At 43.2% G+C, this 21412-nt stretch overlaps 2 protein-coding genes across 2 annotated transcripts in view; both read right to left on the bottom strand.

Annotated features, from left to right (window-relative positions):
• CAPN13 (calpain 13) overlaps positions 1-376 on the bottom strand; it is a 61082-nt gene extending 60706 nt beyond the window's left edge. The window contains exon 1 of the mRNA XM_049652353.1: positions 147-376. Within this exon, the coding sequence (XP_049508310.1) occupies positions 147-344 (198 nt within the window). The 5' untranslated portion in view covers positions 345-376. The remainder of the gene's footprint in view (positions 1-146) is intronic.
• Positions 377-17285: 16909 nt separating this feature from the next.
• LOC125937565 (G2/mitotic-specific cyclin-B2-like) lies at positions 17286-18776 on the bottom strand. Its single transcript, XM_049652352.1, has one exon. The coding sequence runs from the start codon at positions 18640-18642 to the stop codon at positions 17449-17451; it is 1194 nt and encodes a 397-aa protein (XP_049508309.1). The 5' UTR covers positions 18643-18776; the 3' UTR covers positions 17286-17448.
• Positions 18777-21412: the final 2636 nt, after the last annotated feature.

The following is a 21412-nucleotide window of genomic DNA, read 5'->3' as shown; positions in this document are numbered from 1 at the left end:
CCAGATAAATTTCATTCTCCTTCCTATTTGGTTTGGGCCACCCTTGAAAACCAAGTCACGTGCCCATCCTTCTTTCAGTAGGAGGTACCATGACAGGCAGTTGAGAGGGTCCAGGAGCTGGGTGTGTTTCTGGGGGGCTCACTCACCTTTGGCCGTCTCCACATCAGGCTGGAGAGGTTTTTTCCCTGGAGCAGCTGCAGACCTATGGAGGAAGTTTCCGCAGGGAAGGTCTCATCCTCAAACAGCAGACCTCTGCTTAGGCAATGATCCCGCAAGAAGTTGAAGTCTTGGCCCTTGAATTTGATGACAGGGGTCTTGGCTAGAGTCTCCTGGTTGTGTGCCATGACTCTCCTTAGAAGATGCCTAAGGCCTTTTCCTTCTGGTAAGAAAGAGAGAGATTTTTAGGAATAAGCTGTCAAGTCCTTTGCATCATTAGATGTAAGCCTTGGAAAGGCACTCAGATGTCCTCCCACTACTTTACAAGTGAGGGGACTGAGACCCCGAAATGTTCTGTCCCCAGTGACACATCTAGTTGGTGGGTGATCCCAGACTAGAATCAAAGCATCTTCCCAGTCCAATTTTCAATCCGCTCTACCGAAGAACTACTCAGTATGCTCTTATGTGCATGAGAGACTATGGGGGGTGTTTGTACATTAATGAACATTTATTGAGTGCTGACCTGGTGCCAGGCACTTTTCTGCATGCTGGCAATCCAAAGATAAATACGACATGATCTTTATCCCTTAGGGGCTCATTATCAAGTAGGAAAGACAGATAAGACATTTAAACAGCTAGCTATCATTCAACAGAAAGTGTCTAATTAAAAATGTGTACAAAATCCTGTGGTTATAAAGAGGAGGGGCCATGAGCTCCCAGGAAAAGTCTAGGATGACTCTCCCACAGGCAGTGACATTTGAGCAGGGCCTTGAAGGAAGCAGAATGTGCCAGATGGAGAACTGGTTTTATATATATATATATATATATATATATATATATATATACACACACACACACACACACACACACACATATATATATATACACACACACACAAATTATTATCTATATAATTTAGAGTATCAAGTGCACAGAGGCCCAGGAGTTGAATTGGAAAAGTCATGGGTGTTAGAGAGAATGGAGGGGTGGGCAGTCTGGAAGGGTCAGTGGGGGTAGGAGCTGGGGATAGGGAATGTTGGCAGAGAGGGCCAGGAAAGTAGGTTGGAAAGCTGGATTGTGACATGTTTTATGCCCTCTGCAAGCACTGCAGGGACACTGAAAAGGTAGGTCACAATCAGATCTGTGTAAAGGATTGTGGAGTGAGTTAAAGGCCACATGGAGGGGATGGATAAGGACTGTGGCAAGGAAGAGGTTAGGAGGCTGTGCATGTGTTCGTGGGAGGGACAATGTTAGAGCATTAGTAGTGAAAATGATGGAGAAACAGACCCCAGAGTCATTTTATAGGTAGAACCAATAGGATTTCATGATGAATCAAATATGGGGTTAGGGGAAGGGGATGTGTAGTGAGAAAAAGAAAAGGCAAAGTGGTGAACAATCAAATGGGCTTTAAAGTTTGCTTTCTGCTTTCATCACCTACCTACCAGTTCCAGAATTTGGAGTTAGTATTCAAGCCTGCAAACCTCTTTCTCCATCTGTACAGATAAATGATACCAACCTCATAGGGTTTGCTGTGGTGTCAAATGAGGTTCAAACTAACATACCAAGCAGAGTGGCTGGCATACATAGGCACACAATAAATGTTGACCTCCCAATTTCCTTAATGATATGTCAAGGAAATCTAGCATTTCTTATTCAGGAAGCCATAGGGGTGTGACTGATGCCAATGACCAAAATGTGTATCACATCCTCCATCTGTGAGGGAAGCTGAGTTGCATCTGAATTCTGAATGCACACTTACTGGCTATGGGACTTGAAAAGTCTCCTTAGCCACTGACGTAGTGCTTTTCAAACTTCTTTGAGCAGGACATGGAAGACCCAAGACCACAAAACCTATGGACCTATCCATTCCTCCTTAACAGCAGAAAAGGAATCAAGTGATGATAAAGAACTAAAGATGGAAATAAATGAGCAATTCATGAAGAATATGAGCTTACATTCAAGATCTTGGATCATACAAAAAAAAATCCACACAAACTCAAAATAACTTAGCAATGTTCTTATAGTTAACATATAATAATAATATGTTGTAAATTATTTAGATAATACAAATTCAGAGGCAGAATATCATCTATAATGTGTCACTGTACATGCATATGCAGAGGGAATTATGCATACAAATGTCTAGCAAATGAGGTAAAAATAATTTATATTTGAACTATTAGGTTGGACAATAGGAAACTTCCATTTTTTTAGGTCAAAATTGTTCAGGGGCCCTGGATGTTTCAGTCGGTTAAGTGTCCAACACTTGATCTCAGCTCAGGTCATGATCTCAAGGTTTGTGAGTTCACGAATTCAAGCCCCAGCCCCACATCGGGCTGTGTGCTGACAGTGTGGTGCTTGCTTGGAATTCTGTCTCTCCCTCTCTGACCTTCTCCCTGCTCTCATGCACGCACACATACTCTCTCTCACTCAAAATAAATAAACTTTTAAAAAGTTGTTAAATATAGTCCATTTCGTATGTTTCACCTAAGGTAAAAATGTTTTATTTGGTTTAGCCCAATATGTTACATACATTTCTCCAATCAAGTTCTTGGAAAATAACAGGTGAAAATACATCTATATACCTCACCACTCACTATAGGGTTAAGAGGAGAGCCACCACAGATTATATAAAAAGCTGAAATAACAGTAAGGTATCATTCAAGAACAAGAAAACAGTAATAGAGATTGATTGCCAATTCAGGACAAAGGCAATGACACCTGATAATGGAGAGTTGTGAAAATTATGGGTCTTTCAGTTCTGCACATGCTCAGTGACAGTGGAACCAAGACACCATTGCCAAGCCACGTACCTCTCAGTAAAATATTCAATGAGAGTGTATGATAAACTCCAGTATTGAGCTGATTTTAGTTTAGGAAACCCAAATAGTTGCTCTTAATAACATAATTATGGGGCAGCCTTTAATTGCATGTAAAAGTGAGTCGGAAGAATTTGGCTTGACCTCTCCATCAGAGTCTTGCCAAGGCCTTATGTTTAGGGATCAGTTCCCAGGCCATCAGTAGGGCCCCCACCGCTCACTATTGCATGGTGGACTGGTTAACCTTAGGGATCCCTGTGTAAGCCTTGCTTTCCTCATTTGTGAAATGATGACAATAATGTGCCTGTTACAGAATTGTTTTAAGACTCAGATGAATCTGGGCTTGTCAAGTACTTAGCACTGTGGCTGGTAAACAGAAAGTGGTCAATAAATAGTGGTTATTAGCATGATTATGATGATAATTTTGATTATGAAAGTACTGTGCAGAGAGCCCCACACCTTCAGAGATGAGAACTTGCTCTTATTAATGACATCTAGTCTCAGACGAGCTTGCAGGGGTGAGGCATCGCATGCAAGTGCTTAGCTTTGCTACTTCTCTGCACCCACTGAGAGCCCAAGAAGGAAAAGAAAGACTCTGGGGGACAGGCGGCAGGCCTGGCTGTCTGCTGGTGGAGGAGGTGGTCCGCTGCTCTGGGAGAGAAGAGAACTTTGATGGGAAAAAAGAGAAAGCAGGCAGGCAGGAGAGAGAGGCTCCCTCCTCCATGCACAGACCTCAGACCTATCAGGTTCACTGTGTTACCCCCTGGGTTGCTTATGGCTTTTCCAGGGGACAGCCTGCTCTCATTTTCTCAAGCAGGAAGGGTCTACAGAACTTGACATTTCACTTTTGTGTGCAGCAGAAAAAGCCAACCAACTCTCTCTCCTACCTGTCATTTTAGGGAGGGATTTTTTGGCTTATTTCTTTTATTTTTCCATCTTGCTTCACTGTGAAAGGTAAATAAAGGCAGAAGACTCAGCTGGCTTAATTAAAAAAAAAGAGAGAGGGAGGGATAGAAGTTCTACCTGCTAGTCAGGATAAAACTTTGTCTTACCTCTGGTTTATCTCTTGAGTCTAGCAAGAAAAATGGCACAGGAGCTGGAAAAATGGCAAAAAGAGTTTATATAAGGTTCTTAATGAGAGAGACTGTGAATTAATGGATTAAGTTCAGAACTAGAGTGAGAAGCAGGCAAGAGATGCAGTTGGTGGCTATAAAACCTGGTCTGCTCCCCTCAGTGTCTATGAAGTAAGTTTCACTCAGTCCCTGTTGTGTCTTCTGCTGAATTGGGTGACTGTGTTAGTCTGTTGAGCATGCAACAAAATCCTGCAGAGTGGGAGCTTAAGCAATAGACATTTATTTCCTCACAATTGTGGAGGCTGAAAGTCTAAGACCACGATGCCAACACAGTCAGGTTCTGGTGAGAACTCTCTTTCTGCCTTATAGACAACCACCTTTTTGATGTGTCCTCACATGACAGAGAGAGAGTGTGCGCTCTCCCTCTTCCTTGTCTTATAAGGCCATAGTCCCATTGGAGTAGGGCCTTCTGCTTATGACTTCATTTAACCTTAATCATCTCCTTAAAGGTTCTATCTCTAGAAATAGTCACAGTGGGGGTTAGGGCTTCAATATATGAATTTGGGGGGAACACAATTCAGTCCATAGCTGTGACTAACCCCAGGCTGTCCCAACAACTCTCTGCCCCTGGGAGCATACTTTAGGCAGTGTGCAAGCAAAGAGGAAAGGGGGCATATCAGAGAATAGGTGAAGGATGCCGGTAAACACAAGTGAAAATGACCCAACAGCACCAAGTGTATAAACATTATTCAATTTCGTGGAAAGACAATAAGGGCTCCTGAATGGCAGAAATGTCTTAGATGATAGTATCTTTGGTCTGCCAGCACCTAGTGCCAGGTCTGGCACATAGTGGGTATTCTATAAAATTCTTGTAAGTGTTGGTGGAATGAATGCCACATATTAGCTATTTTTAAGCGTGTTTGGTGGAGCAGAAGCCTCCACAGAGAACAGATTCGGAGGTCAAATGGTTTGGAAAATATTTCAAGTCCAGTAGTCCTCATGGAGACACACAAAAGCTTCTTCAAAGAACTGTTCAATAAAAAAACAACAGTGACAAAAACACTTATTTAAGCTTGCCTTCAGGATTTTATACATACATAACCAGCAAGTCTTTTTTAAAAAAAGTTTTTACATTTATTCATTTTTGAGAGACAGAGAGAGACAGAGCACAAGCGGGGGAGGGGCAGTGAGAGAGGGAGACACAGAATCCAAAGCAGGCTCCAGGCTTTGAGCTGTCAGCACAGAGCCCGACGCAGGACTTGAACTCACAAACTGCGAGATCATGACCTAAACCGAAGTTGGACACTTAACCAACTGAGCCATCAGGCACCCTGCAAGTCCTTTTGTTGGAAAATTCCTATTAATATATGGGAAAGATGCAAAAAGTTAAATGACTTCAGAAAAAAGAAATAAGCCCCAAAGTTAAATGACTTCAGAAGATTCCAACTCAAGTCCTCATTCTGCCCCTTATTAGCCACAAGATGCTGAGAAAGTTTTCTAAGCACTTAGCACCTCATAGAAGGTGGTCTTGGATGCATAGTCTGAATTTAATTGGGTTGATTCCTGCTTTCTTTTTTAAATCCATGTTCTCCAGAAAATTATAATAGGACACAAAAGAATAAGAATAGAGCCTCAGATGGACATGTGATACAATACCAAAAGCTGTGACTTATGTGTAATTGGAGGCCCGGGAGGAGAGAATCAAGATAGTAGAGCAGAAAAAGTTTTTTGTAGAAATGGTCAAACTCTTCCCCAGTTTGGAGACAAACTTTTGAATCCAAGAAGCTTGAAAAGTCAAGAAAACCAGGACTAGACACATCATAATCAAGCTGTTGGAAACCAAAGATAAAAAATGTTTGAAAGAGCTAGAGAAAAATGACACATGAAATTGAAGGGAATAATGATGCAAAGGACTCCAGATTTGTCACAAGAAGCCATGGAGGATGGAAAACAGTGGAATAACTTTAAAGTTTCTGAAAGAAAGAGATGTTAACACAGAATTCTGTGTCCAGTGAAAATACATATCAGGAATCATAGTGAAATAAAGAGATTTCAGATGAACAAAAACTAAGGGAATTAATCATCCAAAGACAATGCTCCAGAAGGAATGATGAAGGAAGTTCTTCAATTTAATAGGCAATAATAACAGGGAAAACTGAATTTTCAAGAATGGTATATGGTAAATATATGAGTAAATATGCAAGATTGTTTTTTTCCTCTTATTCTTTAAAATACATATATGTGTTTAAAGCAAAAATGAAAACATTGTCTGGAGATGCTTCAAAGTATTTGGATATCATTCATATGACTGTAACATAAGGAACAGTAGAAGGGAAGTAAAGTTAGCCACATGGCTGCAAGTGTTCTATTTTACATGAAGTGGTGCAATAGAATCAGGAAGATTGAGTAAGTGTATTATAATCCCTATATAACCACTAAGAAAATAATAAAAAGAGATATAGCACCCCCCAAAAGACAATAGATAAGATAAGATGTGATACTAAAACATGCATATTCAAGTAATCAAAAAAAAAATCAATAAAGAGGGAACAGTGGATAAACATACAAAAAATAGACATAAATCCAAGTATATCAATAATTACATGTTAACTTTAGTTAAAAGGCAGAGATTCACAAAGGAGATAAAAAAGCAAAGCTCAGCTATATGCTGCCTGTGAGACACACTTTAAATAAAAAGACCAGATAATTTGACAGTAAATGGATGAAAAGAATTATGCCATAAAAACAGTAAGCCTAAGAAGGCTGAGGTGCATATTAATAGATTTACCAAACAGACTTCATAGTAAACAGTATTGCCAGGGATGAAGTGGGGCATTTAATATTGGCAAAAATTGATCAGGAAGAAATAAAATCATTAATGTGTAGGCACCTAATAATACAACCAGAAAATACATGAACCAAAACTTAACAGAATTAAAGTGAGAAATAAATAATTCCACAATGATAGTAGAATTTAGCACTCATAGTTTAGTAACTAATAGGGCAACTAAACAAAAATTTTAAAAATCAGTGAAAACATAAAAGATCTGGATGACACTGTTAATCGCTTTGATTTTATTGGCACATACACTGTACTACATCTAAAAATGCAGAGTATACATTCTTTTCAAATATATGAAATGTATTCACCAAAACAGAAAATACACGGGGCCATAAAACCATGTATTTCCAAGGAGTGAATTACACAGAATATTCTCTAACCATGACACAATTAAAATTTTAAGTTAGTGCCAATAAGATAGTTAGGAAACCCCAAATACCTGGAATTAAACACACTTCTAAATAATTTATGAGTCCAAGATGATATCATGATGGCAATAAGAAAACCCACAGACGTAGAAGGAAGTAAGTAATACAGACAAGAGCACAAATTCATAAAAGAGAAAAACAGTAGAGAAAATTAGCAAAGTGAAACTTTTCCTTTGAGAAGACCAACAAAATAAATAAATCCAGAATCAAGTTGAGGACAAAAGAGTGGGAAGACAAGTCACCAATATCATCATTGATAAAGGGTTTATCATCATAAATCCAAAAAATATTAAAGAGTTCATAAGAGGCTACTACTACGAAGAAACTAATATGAAAAAATTTGCTGTGATGTGAAATGGATGAATTTCTTGAAAATTACAAGGTATCAAAGTTGACCCAAGAAGAAACAAAATTTGAATAACCCTATATCTAACCAAGAAATTGAATTTGTTAACAAAAGCTTCCCCCAGAGAAATTCCCAGACCCAGATGGTTTCACTGGTGAATTCTCTTACACTTTCCAGGTCAAAATAGCACCCATCTTGCACAAAGTTCTTCAGAAATTAGAGACGGGAAACACTGCTGAACTTACTTTATCAGGTCAACAGGAGACTAATAACAAAGCCTCGCCAAAGAATCCACACCCCCCAAAAAAATTATGGATCACTATCCCTCATGAACAGAGACGGCAAAGATCCTTCACAAAATTTCATCAAATCAAATCCAACAATGTAAAAAAGAAAAGAGAAAGAACAGTACATCAAGGCTGAGTGAGATTTATTTCAGGAATGTAAGGTTGGTTTCATGCTAAAAAAAAATCATTGTAATTAACCATATTAAAAAGCTAAAAAGAAAACCAATAATTAAAATTATTTGACAATATTCAACATATATTTATGATAAAAACTCTCAAAGGAGAGTTACCTAGAAAAAGTAAAAACATTCTCAGACTAATGAAGGGCATCTATAAAAATCTACAGCTAAAATCATAGTGACAGAAGAGTATTTTTCCCAATTATGACCATAGTTAAGGCAAGAATGCCATTGTCACGTTTTTTCTTTCTTTCTTTTAAAAATTTTAAAGTTTATTTGTTTATTTTGAGAGAGAAAGTGCAAGCAGGGGAGGGGCAATGAGAAAGAGAAGGAGAGAAAGAGAAAATCCTGAGCAGGCTCCTCACTGCTAGCACAGATCCCAAAGCGAGGCTCGAACCCCCTAACCATGAGATCATGACCTGAGCCAAAGCCAGAAGCCCAACCAACTGAGCCACCCAGGTGCCCCTGCCACCACTTTTTTTTTTTTTTTTTAGCATTCATAATAACCATTTTTACTTAACACTGTATTGGAGGTCCTAGCCAGCTCGTTAAGAAAAGGAAAAAAAAAAAATCAGGAGGAAAAATGGTCCTTATTTGATATTTTGATTGTAGAAAATTCTAGGAAATCTACAAAATAACTAACAGAATTAATGATTGAATTTAGCAAGATACAAGGTTAATATAAAAAAATTAGTTATTATATTCTAGCAGTAGGCAATAGGAAAACAATAGCATTCTATTAAAAATACTTGGAAAAATATCTAACTAAAGACATCCAAGCTGTCTGCATCAAAAACTATAAATCATTGCAGAGAAAAATTAAAGAAGACCTAAATAAATGGGGAGATGTATTAGGTTCATTAATTGGAAGCCTCAGTATTGCCAAGATGGCAATTCTCTCCAAATGTATCTACAGATTCAATACAATCCCAACTGAAATTGTAGAATGCTTTTTTATTAAAGAAATGGATAAGCTTACTCTAAAATTTACACTTAAATTCAAAGGACCTAGAATAACCAAAGAATTTTTTTTTAAAGAAATATTTTTTTTAAAGAAAGTTAGCCAACCCACCTTCAGCTGGCAAAAAGATAGACAATTAGATAGACCAATGGTGCAGAGTGGAGAATCCAGAAACAGACCACAACATAAATCGTCAATTATTTTTTTGACAAAGTTTCCAATTTTCTAAAGTTTCCAAAGATTAAATGGACATAGAAACACCTTTAAAAAAAAATGATGCTGGATCAATTGGATATCCATATGGGAATCAAAGTAATCACAAACATAAAGATAAAACTTAAAATTATAACACTTTTGGGGTGCCTGGGTGGCGCAGTCAGTTAAGTGCTTGACTCTTGATCTCTGCTCAGGTCATGATCTCACTATTCATGATTTCGAACCGGGCCTTGGGCTCTGCTCTGCAGGTGCGGAGCCTGCTTGGGATTCTGTATCCTTCTCTGTGCCCCTCCCCAGCGTGTGTGTGTGTGTGTGTGTGTGTGTGTGTGCGCGCACGCACGCTCATGCTCTCTCTCTCAAAACGAATAAACAAAAAAATTTTCAAATTGCATTAGAAGAAAACAGAATACTTGCATAGAGGAAGACACAGGAAAAATGTTTGCAAACTTAAGGGTTGGAAAATATGTCAGTGACAGACCACGAAAAGATGAGCCTTACAAGAAAAAAAAAAAAATGCATCAGTTAGACTTTATCCAAAGCGTGAAAGACACCATTAAGAAAACAAAAATGCAAACCACAGGCTAAGAAAAAATACGTGTGACATACGTATCAGGCAAATGACTCATAACCCAGAATATACAAAGAACTCTTTTCAATCAGTAAGAGGAAAAGAACGCTTTAAAAATGGTCAAAAATCCAAACATTTTCCCAAAAAAAACAAAAATAGGCAATTACCGACATGAAAAAATGCTTTACATCTTAAGTCATCAAGGATATGCAAATTATTACTACAATGAGATAGACACCACACACTCATTAGAAAGGCTAAAATTTCAAACGCTGACCATCCTATGTGTCCATAGGGAGATCAAACAACGGAAACGTTCGCACGCTATTGGTTGGTATGTGACACGGTAGGACCACTGAGTGGAATTTATGGGTTTGTCTGTGCATATATTCAACCTCACTGAATATACCACATTATTTTCCAAGGTTGTACCAATTTATAATGTCACCAGTAATGTAAAAGAGTTCCCATCACTCAGTCTCCTCACTAGCACTCGTTTTTGGCAAATGTCTTATTTGTACCCATCTGATGGGAGTAAAATGCCAACTCCTTGCAGTCTTAATTTCTGTTTCCCTGCTTACTGGTGAGACTGAGCATCTTTCAATATGTTTATTCTTCATTCACATTCCCTCTTATGTGAAATGAATATTCATATCTTATGCCCATTTGTCGACTGCGTTGTCTTTTTCTTCGTGATTTGTAGGAATTCTTTATTTACTTTGGATAGTCATCTTTTCTTGGTCACATGTGTTGCAAATATCTTCTCCCAGTTGGTGGCTTATCTTTTTACTTCCTCTACTGTGTCTTTTGATGAACACAGATACTCTTCACTTTATACAAATATAAATGTGTTATGACTATTTGCTTAGAAATTTAATTTTTATAAATTGAGCCAAATGTTAATACTTATGGGAACTTAATATAAGAAACTTTGGGAGAGAGTCTCTCTTTTAAAACAGGAAGTTTAGGGGTGCTTGGGTGGCTCAGTTGGTTGAGCAACTGACTTCGGTTCAGGTCATGATCTCAGGGTTTGTGAATTAGAGTCCTGCGTTGGGCTCTGTGCTGACAGCTCAGAGCCTGGAGCCTGCTTCATACTCCATGTCTCCCCCTCTCTCTGCCCCTCCCATGCTCATACACTGTTTCTCTCTCAATAATAAATGTTAAAAAAAATAAAACAGGAAGTTTATTTGCAATTAACACATTCATTCCCCTAAAGCATGGATTTAAATTAAAAAAATTTTTTAAATATTTTATTTATTCTTGAGAGAGAAACAGGGACAGAGACAGAGCACAAGCAAGGGAGAGGCAGAGAGAGGGAGACACAGAATACAAAGCAGGATCCAGGCTCTGAGCTGTCAGCACAGAGCCCGAAGTGGGGCCCGAATGCACGAACTGGGAGATCATGACCTGAGCTAAAGTCGGATGCTCAGCCGACTGAGCCACCCAGGCGCCCCTAAATTTTTTTGTGTAATTCTATGATAATATGTTTAAAAAATACAATATTCACAGCAACATTCTGAAATGGACTTGCAAAGAAACACTTTGACTACTTAGGAAATGATGCTCAGGTTTCTAGAAGCAAAGATCACCTTATCAAAACCAATTACATAACTTTCCCTCTTTTTCTTTTTTCCCTTCCAAAAATAAAGTTCCTTCTTTAGAGGAACAGAAGAATGCCACATACGTGTGGTCATGTGAGTTGAGATATAGAGAGAACACACCTTGATATTTTTTGAAAAGTATTTGATAAAATTTCTTTCTTCCCTGTATTTATATAAGGTGGCAAAAACAAACTCGACTGAAAGACTGGGTTGGTTGTATCCTGTAGTATTGTACGGTCCAGAAATACAGTGTAGTATAGCACAGGAGAGTATGCAGAAGTCACAATTTGAGGCAGAAATTATGGATGAATAATTCTGGATTATCTCAAAATCATTGTACTGTGATAATCACAGAACTCTGTCCCTTGTCCTGTCCTGTTTAACATTTGTATCTTAATCCTGGATGAAGATGTTGGCATGAAAATGAAGATACTTTTCAACTTTTCCATCATTTTAATGATATAAAGGAAGAACGATTATCCAAGCAGATGGCAGATTTAAAATTCTAAAGGACCTCCAAGCTGAGAACATGGAAGTTACCCAGGGAAACTGCAAATCTGTCTTCTCATTTAAAAGTTAACTGTGCAAGTAAATAGTGAGTGGGATTTGCCTTGGCTCAGTTTCATTTTGAAAAGATTTTGTACGGCTTACTTGGCTTCCTATTGTGAATGAGGCAATGTGGTGAAAGACGTGCCCGCCCTGAGCTGCTGCCACAGCAGGAAGGCACTGCTGTAGACACCATGGGAGCTTCTGGTCCTGTACAAAGTTGCTCTTGACCCGTGGTGGACATCCAGTCCACTGTGTTCAGTTCCGGGGGTGGAGGTTACATTTCAAGCAGCACAGCAATGGTGTACCCTTAATGGTAGCCAAAGCAGGGTGTTAGGGTAGCTAGCACAGGGCACCTGGCCAGAAGAGAGCCCTTTGCTTGCAGTCAGGGTTTCCCAGTGCAGTTATACCTGCCTGGAAAAGACAGGGATTTTTTTCTAATGGCACAAGAATGCCATCACCTAAACACGCAAGGAACCTAGAGATCACTTCCTGGGAAGTGGGAGATCTAGATGTGTTCACTGGGAGAAAGACAGACCGAGGGACTTACAGGGACTGTCAGACCCAGCCCAGAAGTTCTGTTCCAAGCCCTCCAGAATAATCCTGGTCTGAGAGAGCACAGATTCAGCCACCCCTGGTCCCACAAAAATCAAGCTCCCTGTTGCTGTTTGTTCGACGTCACCAGGGTTATGTTCCTATTCAGAAAACTGGGTTTTGCCTTGACCTTTAAAAAAAAAAAAAAAAAAAAGACCCATGAGATGGTGGTCAAGAGCATGTGGAATCAGCTTAAAACTTGAAACTTTAGTTTGACTTCAGATATCGCTTAGTGACTAAGTGATCTTGATCAATGTTCTTACTATCTGAGCCTCCTTTACTTACAAATAAAATGGGCTGGAGGTGGTGGTAATAAAACCAGCCTCAGAGCATGAGGTAGGTATTAAATACCAACATTCTTTTAAAAAAAATTTTTTTTAATGTTTATTTTTGAGAGAGAGAGACAGAGTGCGAGCAGGGGAGGGGCAGAAAGAGAAGAAGACACAGAATCTGAAGCAGACCCCAGGCTCTGAGCTGTCAGCACAGAGCCCGATGTAGGGCTGGAACTCACGAACTGTGAGATCATGCCCTGAGCCGAAGTTGGACACTCAACTGACTGAGCCACCCAGATGCCCCAAATACCATCATTCTTATTAAGGGCTCTATGTGGGAAGTAAGAGCTGTGTGGTAGGTCTCCTGATGATCACGCTGTCAGGATCTCCTCAGGTGCCCACTACCCTATCCATGAACCTGAGCCCTGTAACAGGCGATGGGCAGCCCAGGCATTAGCCAGTTGCCTCCTGGACACCCAGCAGTTTTCTCCGGGTCCCCAGAGTGGTGCCCAATAGCCTAGCACATGTGGCTAATGAGCACTTGAAATACAGCAAGTGCAACTAAGGAACTGAATTTTAAATTTTATTTTATTTTAATTAACTTACATCTAAATTTAAAGATCTACACTTCCTAGTGGCTGCCTTGGTGAACAGTGCTGAAGAAAAGATCTGTGAATGGCATGGATGACCATGTGCGCTCTCCAGTGGCGATAGTCAAGCTGAGATCGGATAAACTTAAAAGCAGGGGGGCGGGGTGGTGCAGAAGAATCCTTGCATTGGACAGATCCTTTCAAGAACTTTGACCTGCAGGGGTTCTCTCAACTGCTTTTCCTCAACATCCAAGTTTTGCCACCAAATCATCCAGTCACTTTCCGCCAGCACCTCTGCAGGCTTTACAGTGACAGGTGCAGGGCTTGCCTCCAAGAGGAGATTAGCATGTCCCAGCAACAAAGGGTGATTGGGTGATTCCGTGTGCGTTTTGTTTTCAATCAGCTAAGAAACGGGAAGCCCCGAGTTCAATTGTTCCCTGCCCGGGAGTGATGCACACAGCTCTCTCCTGGCTGGTGTTTTTCAGAACAATGGAAATAAATCTGATGTAATGTAGCGGAACACGACAGGGGATGGTTTTCCCCTTAACAAATACTCGTTTGAAATGGTGCCCAAACCCTGCACGAGGAGCGATCTATTTCCCACAACAGTGTTCCAGCAAAACCCATTACTAATTCCACAACTCAAATTAAAACTAACAGAGCTTGAAGGCTGGGGCTGACACTCTCTCTGCTGACAAGGAGCAAGAAGAAGGGTGGGGGAAGGGGCCCTGTGCACTCGCGTGTGTATGTGTTTAATTACACTGTTTAACACATTGAGAATAATTTAGCCACCCGAGTGGAGAAAATAAGGCACTTAACTGCTCTCTGGTGGAAAAAAGCCCCGTGCAAACCACTTTCAGCTCTATGACACCTAGGCACACTTCAGGGCTTTGGAGAGAGAGCAGGGTGAAAGGAGGGAGAGGTAGATAGACTATGCCAGATGAAGGGGGAGAGAAAAGGGGGAGAAGGAGAGGGAGAGAAGAGGCAGGGAGAAACCGAGGGGAAGAGAAGGAGCGGGAGGGGAGGGGTAGAGAGAAAAGGAAAATTTTGTGCATATACAAATCAGCTGGGAGTAGGGAAGGCCCAGGACTATTTCTCAAGGAGACCTAGTAGGAGGTAGTGTGAAGGTGAAAGTGAACATAAATTATAGGTTTTAAAAAGATACTTAACACCCACACCAGTGCTTCTGCTGGGTCACTCCCTTACTTCAGAATCATCTGAGTTTCCTTGCCTTTGTGGCCTGAAAGCCGGGAGTGGGGTGTGTGGTTCCTGGAAAGGCAGGCCTCAGAAGAAGACTATGTGGGCTCCCTATGCAGGAGAAACTGAGGCTTAAGACCAAGGAAGAGAAGTTTGACCCGCATTGGGAGGAGATTCCTATCCAGCTGCCAGCTTCAAGGCTGGCAACCGGGCCCGCAAGCAGAGTATGTCACTGTCCCCACCAAGGGGCATCTTTTCTGTTTCATTAGGGCTGAGAGGTGTCTGAGGTCATTACCCACCAAGGGCCACAGGAGCCAGAGAAACGCAAGAAGGTTATAGCATGGCTGTAGATTTAGAAAGCTCCCAGACCTGGAACAGTTACCAGAGAAGAAAGTGCTCGAACTCTCCATTGCCTTCCAGGAACCCTGGGTTCAGCATCACGGCTGACCGACCACCAAGGAGAGCACAGTCTGGCGAGGAAGAGGGGGAGAGAGACAGCACCAAAACAGCTCTGTGGTCCATAGAGGTGTAGCCCCATCTTCTTTGCTCCCTGGTGCCCTCAACATGTAGACCCAGCCTCTTCTGACACCCAGGGTCTCACAGGCTCAGAAACCTCAGCTGCTGGGTCCCTCTCCCACCCCCCCACCCCCACCACCACCACCAGGAGCTTCTGTGGGGTAACAAAACGACTGCTGGCCAGGCAGAAGGGGGTTTGTGCTGCTCTGCTGAGGCTGTGAGCTGTGGGCAAGCTGTCCCCTCCTCTTGCCTTTGGAACACTCAAAAGGCTGGACTTCCTTTTAGGTGCTTTTCAACTGTTATGTTTTGTGTTTCTGGAACAGAAAACGTGGGTTCCCTAAATGATATTGGTGGGCAGACAATGAAATCGGAACCCACTGAATATATTATCCCTTTCTGTTAAATTGGGTTTGTCATGTGTGAACATAAAAAAAGAAACTTGCCTTTGCATAAAAAGATACTCCTTCCCATCCCCCAAGTTCTCTGATACGTGTCATTTAATCACAAAACAAGCCTAGAAAATTCCCTAGCGGACTGGCCATATATTCTGAGGACAAGGCAGAGCATTCCTTCTGGGTTCTATATGTGCCCCAGAAACACGGTGTCATATTTGGTATGATCTTGGGATTTCTGGGTGTGGATTTTTTTTTCCACCCATAAAGAGAAGATACTTTCTACTTAGCTAATTCCAGCTCCTTCTTAAGCAAATTAGGGGGTTTTAGGACACTGGGGACTGTCATGTATCAAATTATAATCTGGGTCTTTAAGAGGTGCAATTTCTTCTCTTTTTTTTTAACATTTTATTTATTTTTGAGACAGGGAGAGACAGAGCATGAACAGGGGAGGGTCGGAGAGAGGGAGACACAGAATCTGAAACAGGCTCCAGGCTCTGAGCTGTCAGCACAAAGCCCGACGCGGGGCTCGAACTCACAGACCATGATATCATGACCTGAGCTGAAGTCGGCTGCTTAACTGACTGAGCCACCCAGGCCCCACCCCCCCAGTTTTTTTTTTTAAAGCATCTGAATTCGTTCTTCAGCAGATTACAAACACAGTGGTTTGAAATCACACGCATTTGTTATCTCACAATCCTGTAGGTTCAGAAGCCTGGAATTATGTGTGTGGGTTCTGTGCTCAGAATCTCACAAGCCTGAAATCCAGACGTCAGCCTGCTGTGTTCTCATCTAATGTTCAGGCTCCTCTTCCAAGCTGACCACAGTTACCGGCAGAATTCATGTGCTGATGGTTGTAGGACTGAAGTCCCTGTTTCCTTGCTGGCTCTCAGAAACCATGAGGAGCTATTTCTGACCCATCCCCCTACCCAGGGAGCCCAACCCCCACAGGGCTTACCTCCCAGAGGCGTGAACCAGAAAGGGTGTGCCAAGGACTGCGCACACTGGGGTTAGGGACTTTTCTCTTTTTTTTTAAGGTTCTTTGGAAATTGGTTCTACATTTAGATAATCAATGTATTCTTAAATGATTTCCTCTTGGCCTATCTTGAAGCAGAGGAGGACAAAGAGAAGGAAATGGATGGGAAGGAGACAAAGTGAGAGGAGAGGGGGGCAGGGATATAGAAAGACAGAGACAGCAGGTGGGTGGGGGTGGAGATCCTAAGGGAGAAGGGGAGTGCAAGGAAGGACAGAACCTACTACTTAAAGTCCTTCTCATGCCAGCCCAGCATCCCGGGTTCCTGAAATGGAGCCCACGCATCCTGACCGTTTTTTCCCCCTCAGATGCAAATAAAACAGATGCAGTAGTGGACACTCCCAAGGGAGTGCTCTGAAGTCCCCTCCTGCAACAACAGGCCCATAGAGCAAGTTCCGGGGCACTGCCTCTGGCCACCGCACAGGGATGCCAGCAGCTGGACCTCAGGCGTCCCAGTGCACGTCTGGCATTCCTGGGCATCTCAGGCCCATGGAGGAGGCCACAGGAGCGATGGGCCAGAGCTCTGGACTGGGAGCCTACTGCTGGCTCCACCAGTGGCCGCTCCCCACTGTGGTGGGGGGGGGGGTGGCAGGGGTGGGGAGATAGGGTCAGTAGCACCAGCAGCCAAGCACCCTAAGGGAGAGACTCCCTTTTCCTTTTTTTTTTTTTTTTTTAAATTAATAGCTTTATTTTTCCTCAATATACATTTAGAAAATAGGTCTAAGAAAAGGTTTCATGAAATAGACCAGAGGACTATGTACAAAGTGAAGAGTTCCAAATCAGCAAGTCAAAGCACCCAAATGAAGCACTCTTCCCTGAGGGCCACGGCAGCCTAGGACCGTCCCATCAGAGGGGATGCAAGCTCTTGGATGGCTTTTGAGTTCAGCTGAGGAATCGTGCTGATCTTCAGGAGTTTGCTGCTTGCATACTTATTCTTGATGGCGATGAATTTCGTTAAGTTTTCGTTAACTTTCACGACATTTTTGGCCATGTGCTGCATGACTTCCAATACTTCATTCTCTGTGTATCCAGTGTAATACTGCTGTTTTAAGTTCCATTTTCCTTGGCCTATAACTTTCTGGGACAGGCAGGATGCAGCCGCTGCCACCTTCGAAGGGTGATAATGCACCATGTCATAGTCAATGAGAGTCAGCTCCATCAGGTATTTGGCTAAAGTATGCTGTTCCACATCGACCTCCCCAGCTTTTGAGGCCCGCCTTAAGAAGTGCAGTGGCAAAGGTCGACCCAACTCAAATTTCAGTTCTTTCAAAATCAATGTTTCCATTTCTCGGATTTGGGAGCTTGTATAAGCATTGTCTGTGATGTAAACAAAGTCTTCGATATTTGGAGAAAACATCTCTTCATATTTGGAAGCCAAGAGCAGAGCCGTAATTCCAACCAGTTGAAGCTTCTTACGGGAAACCGGTTGAACCTGTAAAAATCGATCCATGATGGCGACGCACATGTACAGGGTCTCCTGCAGCAGCCTAAACTTGGAGTGGACTTGCACCAGCCAGTCCACCAGGATGGCGCGCATGCGTCTGTTTATCTCCCTTCCATCTAAGAAGCGTGGATTTATGGATTGCAGAACCTCAAGCTGCCTTAGATACTGGTAGATATCCTTAACATAGTCGCTGCAGAGCTGAGGGTTCTCCCAGTCCTCATTATCAATATCCTCGATTTTGCAGAGCAAGGCATCAGAGAAAGCTTGGCAGAGGTTCTCTTCCTTCATGGAGATATCCTCCTCTGGGGGAGCAGGACCCTTTGGAGCCAACATTTCCATCTGTACTGGTTTCACGGAAGCAGTAGGTTTCAGTTGTTTGTTGACATTTGTTTTGGCGGGTTGAACAGGTATTTTGGTGTTCTGAGTTTTCTTAGCTATGTGTGGAGGTCTGGTCGTAACTCTATTTCCAATTTCTTCTAAAACTGCCCGCCTCATTGTCACATGACTCTTAGCTTTAGAATTAACTCCCGTGTCTACATTCTCCAAATCAGTGGACACCGTCGGGCGTCGGAGCAGCGCCATGGGGGAAGGGACAGGCAAGAGTGCCAGCCCGACCCAGGAAGGGACGAGGACCGGAGATGGTGGACAGAAGCTTCCGCGGCGCCGTTAGCTCTGCACTCCAGCCCGCACTGCTTAGGATCTTCGCAATGTCTCCTTGTTATCGAGACTCCCTTTTCCAATCAGCTCCAGGACGTATGACAATGGTGTGTCCCAAGCTGCTTGCTCTGAGACTTTTCTGAAACCAGGGTTCCGCCCAGGTGGATGGAGTCACACTTGTGGGGTTGGGGCCAGGGCATGGACCAGTGGGAGAGGAAAAGTCTTTTGAAGGGCACCTGAGTGGTTTAGTCGTTAAGCACCCAACCCGATTTTGGCTCAGGTCATGATCTCACTGTTCATGAAATCGAGCCTGATGCGGGACTCAGCACTGACAGCCCAGAGCCTGTTTGGGATTCTCTTTCTCTCTCTCTCTCAGTAAATAAACATTAAAAAAAAGTTTTTCAAAAAGAGCTCCTGAATTAAGTATGTCAAAGAGCACCACAAAAGAAAATGAACTTAGAACTTGCATGTGTATAAATGTGTGTGCAAAGGTGAGTGAAGCTGAGAAAAGCAGGTCGCAGGGAGTTCCCATACACCTTCCTTTATTCTTTCTCACCCTGCCCTTAAAAATTGCAAGAAGGTGGCCAGAGCATTAGAGGGGGGTTGGGGTAGGAAGGGGAGACAAGGAGGAAGAGGAGCAGAGGGTCGAGGCAGGCCTTCGAGGCCCTGAAGGGAGGGGAAAGGCAGGTGGGAGAGGGACTGTGCCTGCAGAGCCTCAGCTTGGGTTGGGCGGTCGATGCCTGAGCAGGGTGGAGGTGGGGGGTGGGCGGGTAGCAGATACTGCCTCAGGAAGCCTCAGCCTCCCTCCCCCTGCCTAGGCAGCCTGGCGGCCGTGTGCCAGAACAGGCAAGGCCCCAAGAGAGCCATGGGGAGGCCTGTGCTCATCTGGAGAAAGTGACATGGTCACAGGAAGAAAGGAGGGTTTGCGGACAGTGTCAGAGGGAGACAGGGCGCTGGATCAGAACAGGCTGGGAATTAAAGGAATGCGCCCTCGGTGGGCAGTGGTGGGCTGTGGCTGGCAGTCCAGCGTCCTAGAAGCCAGCCCACCCTGAATGCCTCTGAATTTCTCCCCCAGGCAACTTTAGTACCTGAAAGGAGGCTGGGGATCTTGGAGATGGGGCATAATGACATAGCTCAGCCGCTGGCAGTCACTTCTGGGTGAGGACTGGACTGGGGGACAAGACTTGATGTTTGGCGAGGAGAACCGAGCAAACATTCCTAGGACCCCTCCTACCTCCAGCACTGATCCAGATGTGGGTCACTGGCCGCATCTCCTAGAGGCCGATGTGTGGTCACTTCCGATGGAGACACAACCCTAGGGGCTGTGGTCCACAGGCCGTGATGGAGTCTGGCTCCTTCTCTGAGCTGCGTGAGGTCCTGGTCAGGCCTGATCTACAGGTATGGGAGGCGGGCACAGCAGAGCTGATCCAGCCAGTGATCAGAGGCAGAGTACTGCCCGAGGGACCATCATTTCAGCATAAAATTAACCAAAGGTCCTGGCCAGTCTCAGTTTTAAAGGTCCCTTGTGGCTGTTTTGGCAGCGTAAGGATGTTAACCCCAGAGTCCAGGGACTCCAAGGGAGCCCATCTTGGGTCACTACCTCAGGACAAGACACTTTTTGCATCTGCCATACCCAGCAGGGGGGAGGCAGTGGGATCAGCCTTCACTTCCTCACCCCTCCACTGGCTCTTAAAGACCGCCATTTGTTTATTAGCTAAATAGATGGTCTCTGAGCAGGAGGAGAGGATCTTCAGCTGCCTTTCGGCGGGGAGCATCACAGTTCAGGAGGGCCTGCCAGGCCCCTTAGGGATCACCTTGTTAACTATCTTAGTTATTAAAATAAGGAAATAGGGTTTGGCCAAGCTTTCCTGGTTGTTTATTGGGAGAACTAGCTTTGCAGACTGGCCAGCAGATGTGGCCTCCCGTGATATTACAGAATTTTTTATTCCAAATGGTTCCTGCAAAGCAAACAGCAGTGCATGGTAGTGAAGTACCCCTGAGAATTCGGGGATGAAGACAGAAGCAAGACTCAACCCAGGGTGGCCTGGGCCCCAAGCAGTGCTTCCAACCAGGCTCTGGGTTTGGAAAGTGCAGGCTTACTCAGCTTAACCAGTTTCCCTGTTTTGTCCCCAGTCAGAGCCTTTTATATGCAAATCTGAATCAGGACTCTCCTGGGAAGGAGGGATCAGAGACACAAACAGATTATATTTGTAGATTATGTTCCCATCACCCAATGTGCTAAGTATTGAGTCCTCCCACAGGTGTCACGCACAAAAACACAGTTTAGGTCCAGCTGGATACAGGTGGGGCAATGCGAGAGAATGTGCTCAATGACTATCCAGATAATGCCACCTGGGGGTCAGCCAAGTTCTGTTTCTTTCCCAGGACAAACAGGGCAGTTGGCAGGTTATAACCCAACTAGAACTCCAGAGGGAGAATGTCTGCGTTTACTCTGGTTAGCTTGGGTTCAAGAATAACAGCTAGAACTCAGTCTCCCTAAGAAGAGAATCACATCTCAAAGATGACCCAACCTTAGCAGCCACAGAGGCACAGGCAGGGACTGTGAAGCAGCTGTTGGGGTAGAAGGAACCACCTGAATCTCTGAAGTGATCAGTCTTGTGGTTAACCCAGATTTTTCAACTTTGTTCTTGTAATTATTAAGCTAGAGCATTTGAAAACAAAAGGCAAGGTCTGG

The sequence above is a fragment of the Panthera uncia genome (genome assembly GCF_023721935.1).
Source record: "Panthera uncia isolate 11264 chromosome A3 unlocalized genomic scaffold, Puncia_PCG_1.0 HiC_scaffold_12, whole genome shotgun sequence".
NCBI lineage: Eukaryota > Metazoa > Chordata > Mammalia > Carnivora > Felidae > Panthera > Panthera uncia.
Note: the sequence above shows the minus strand (reverse complement) of the source record. Positions and strands in the feature narration are given on the sequence as shown.

Excerpts from the sequence above, each read along its gene's own strand:
- LOC125937565 (XM_049652352.1), bottom strand. The coding sequence starts at position 18,642 with ATGGCGCTGCTCCGACGCCCGACGGTGTCCACTGATTTGGAGAATGTA.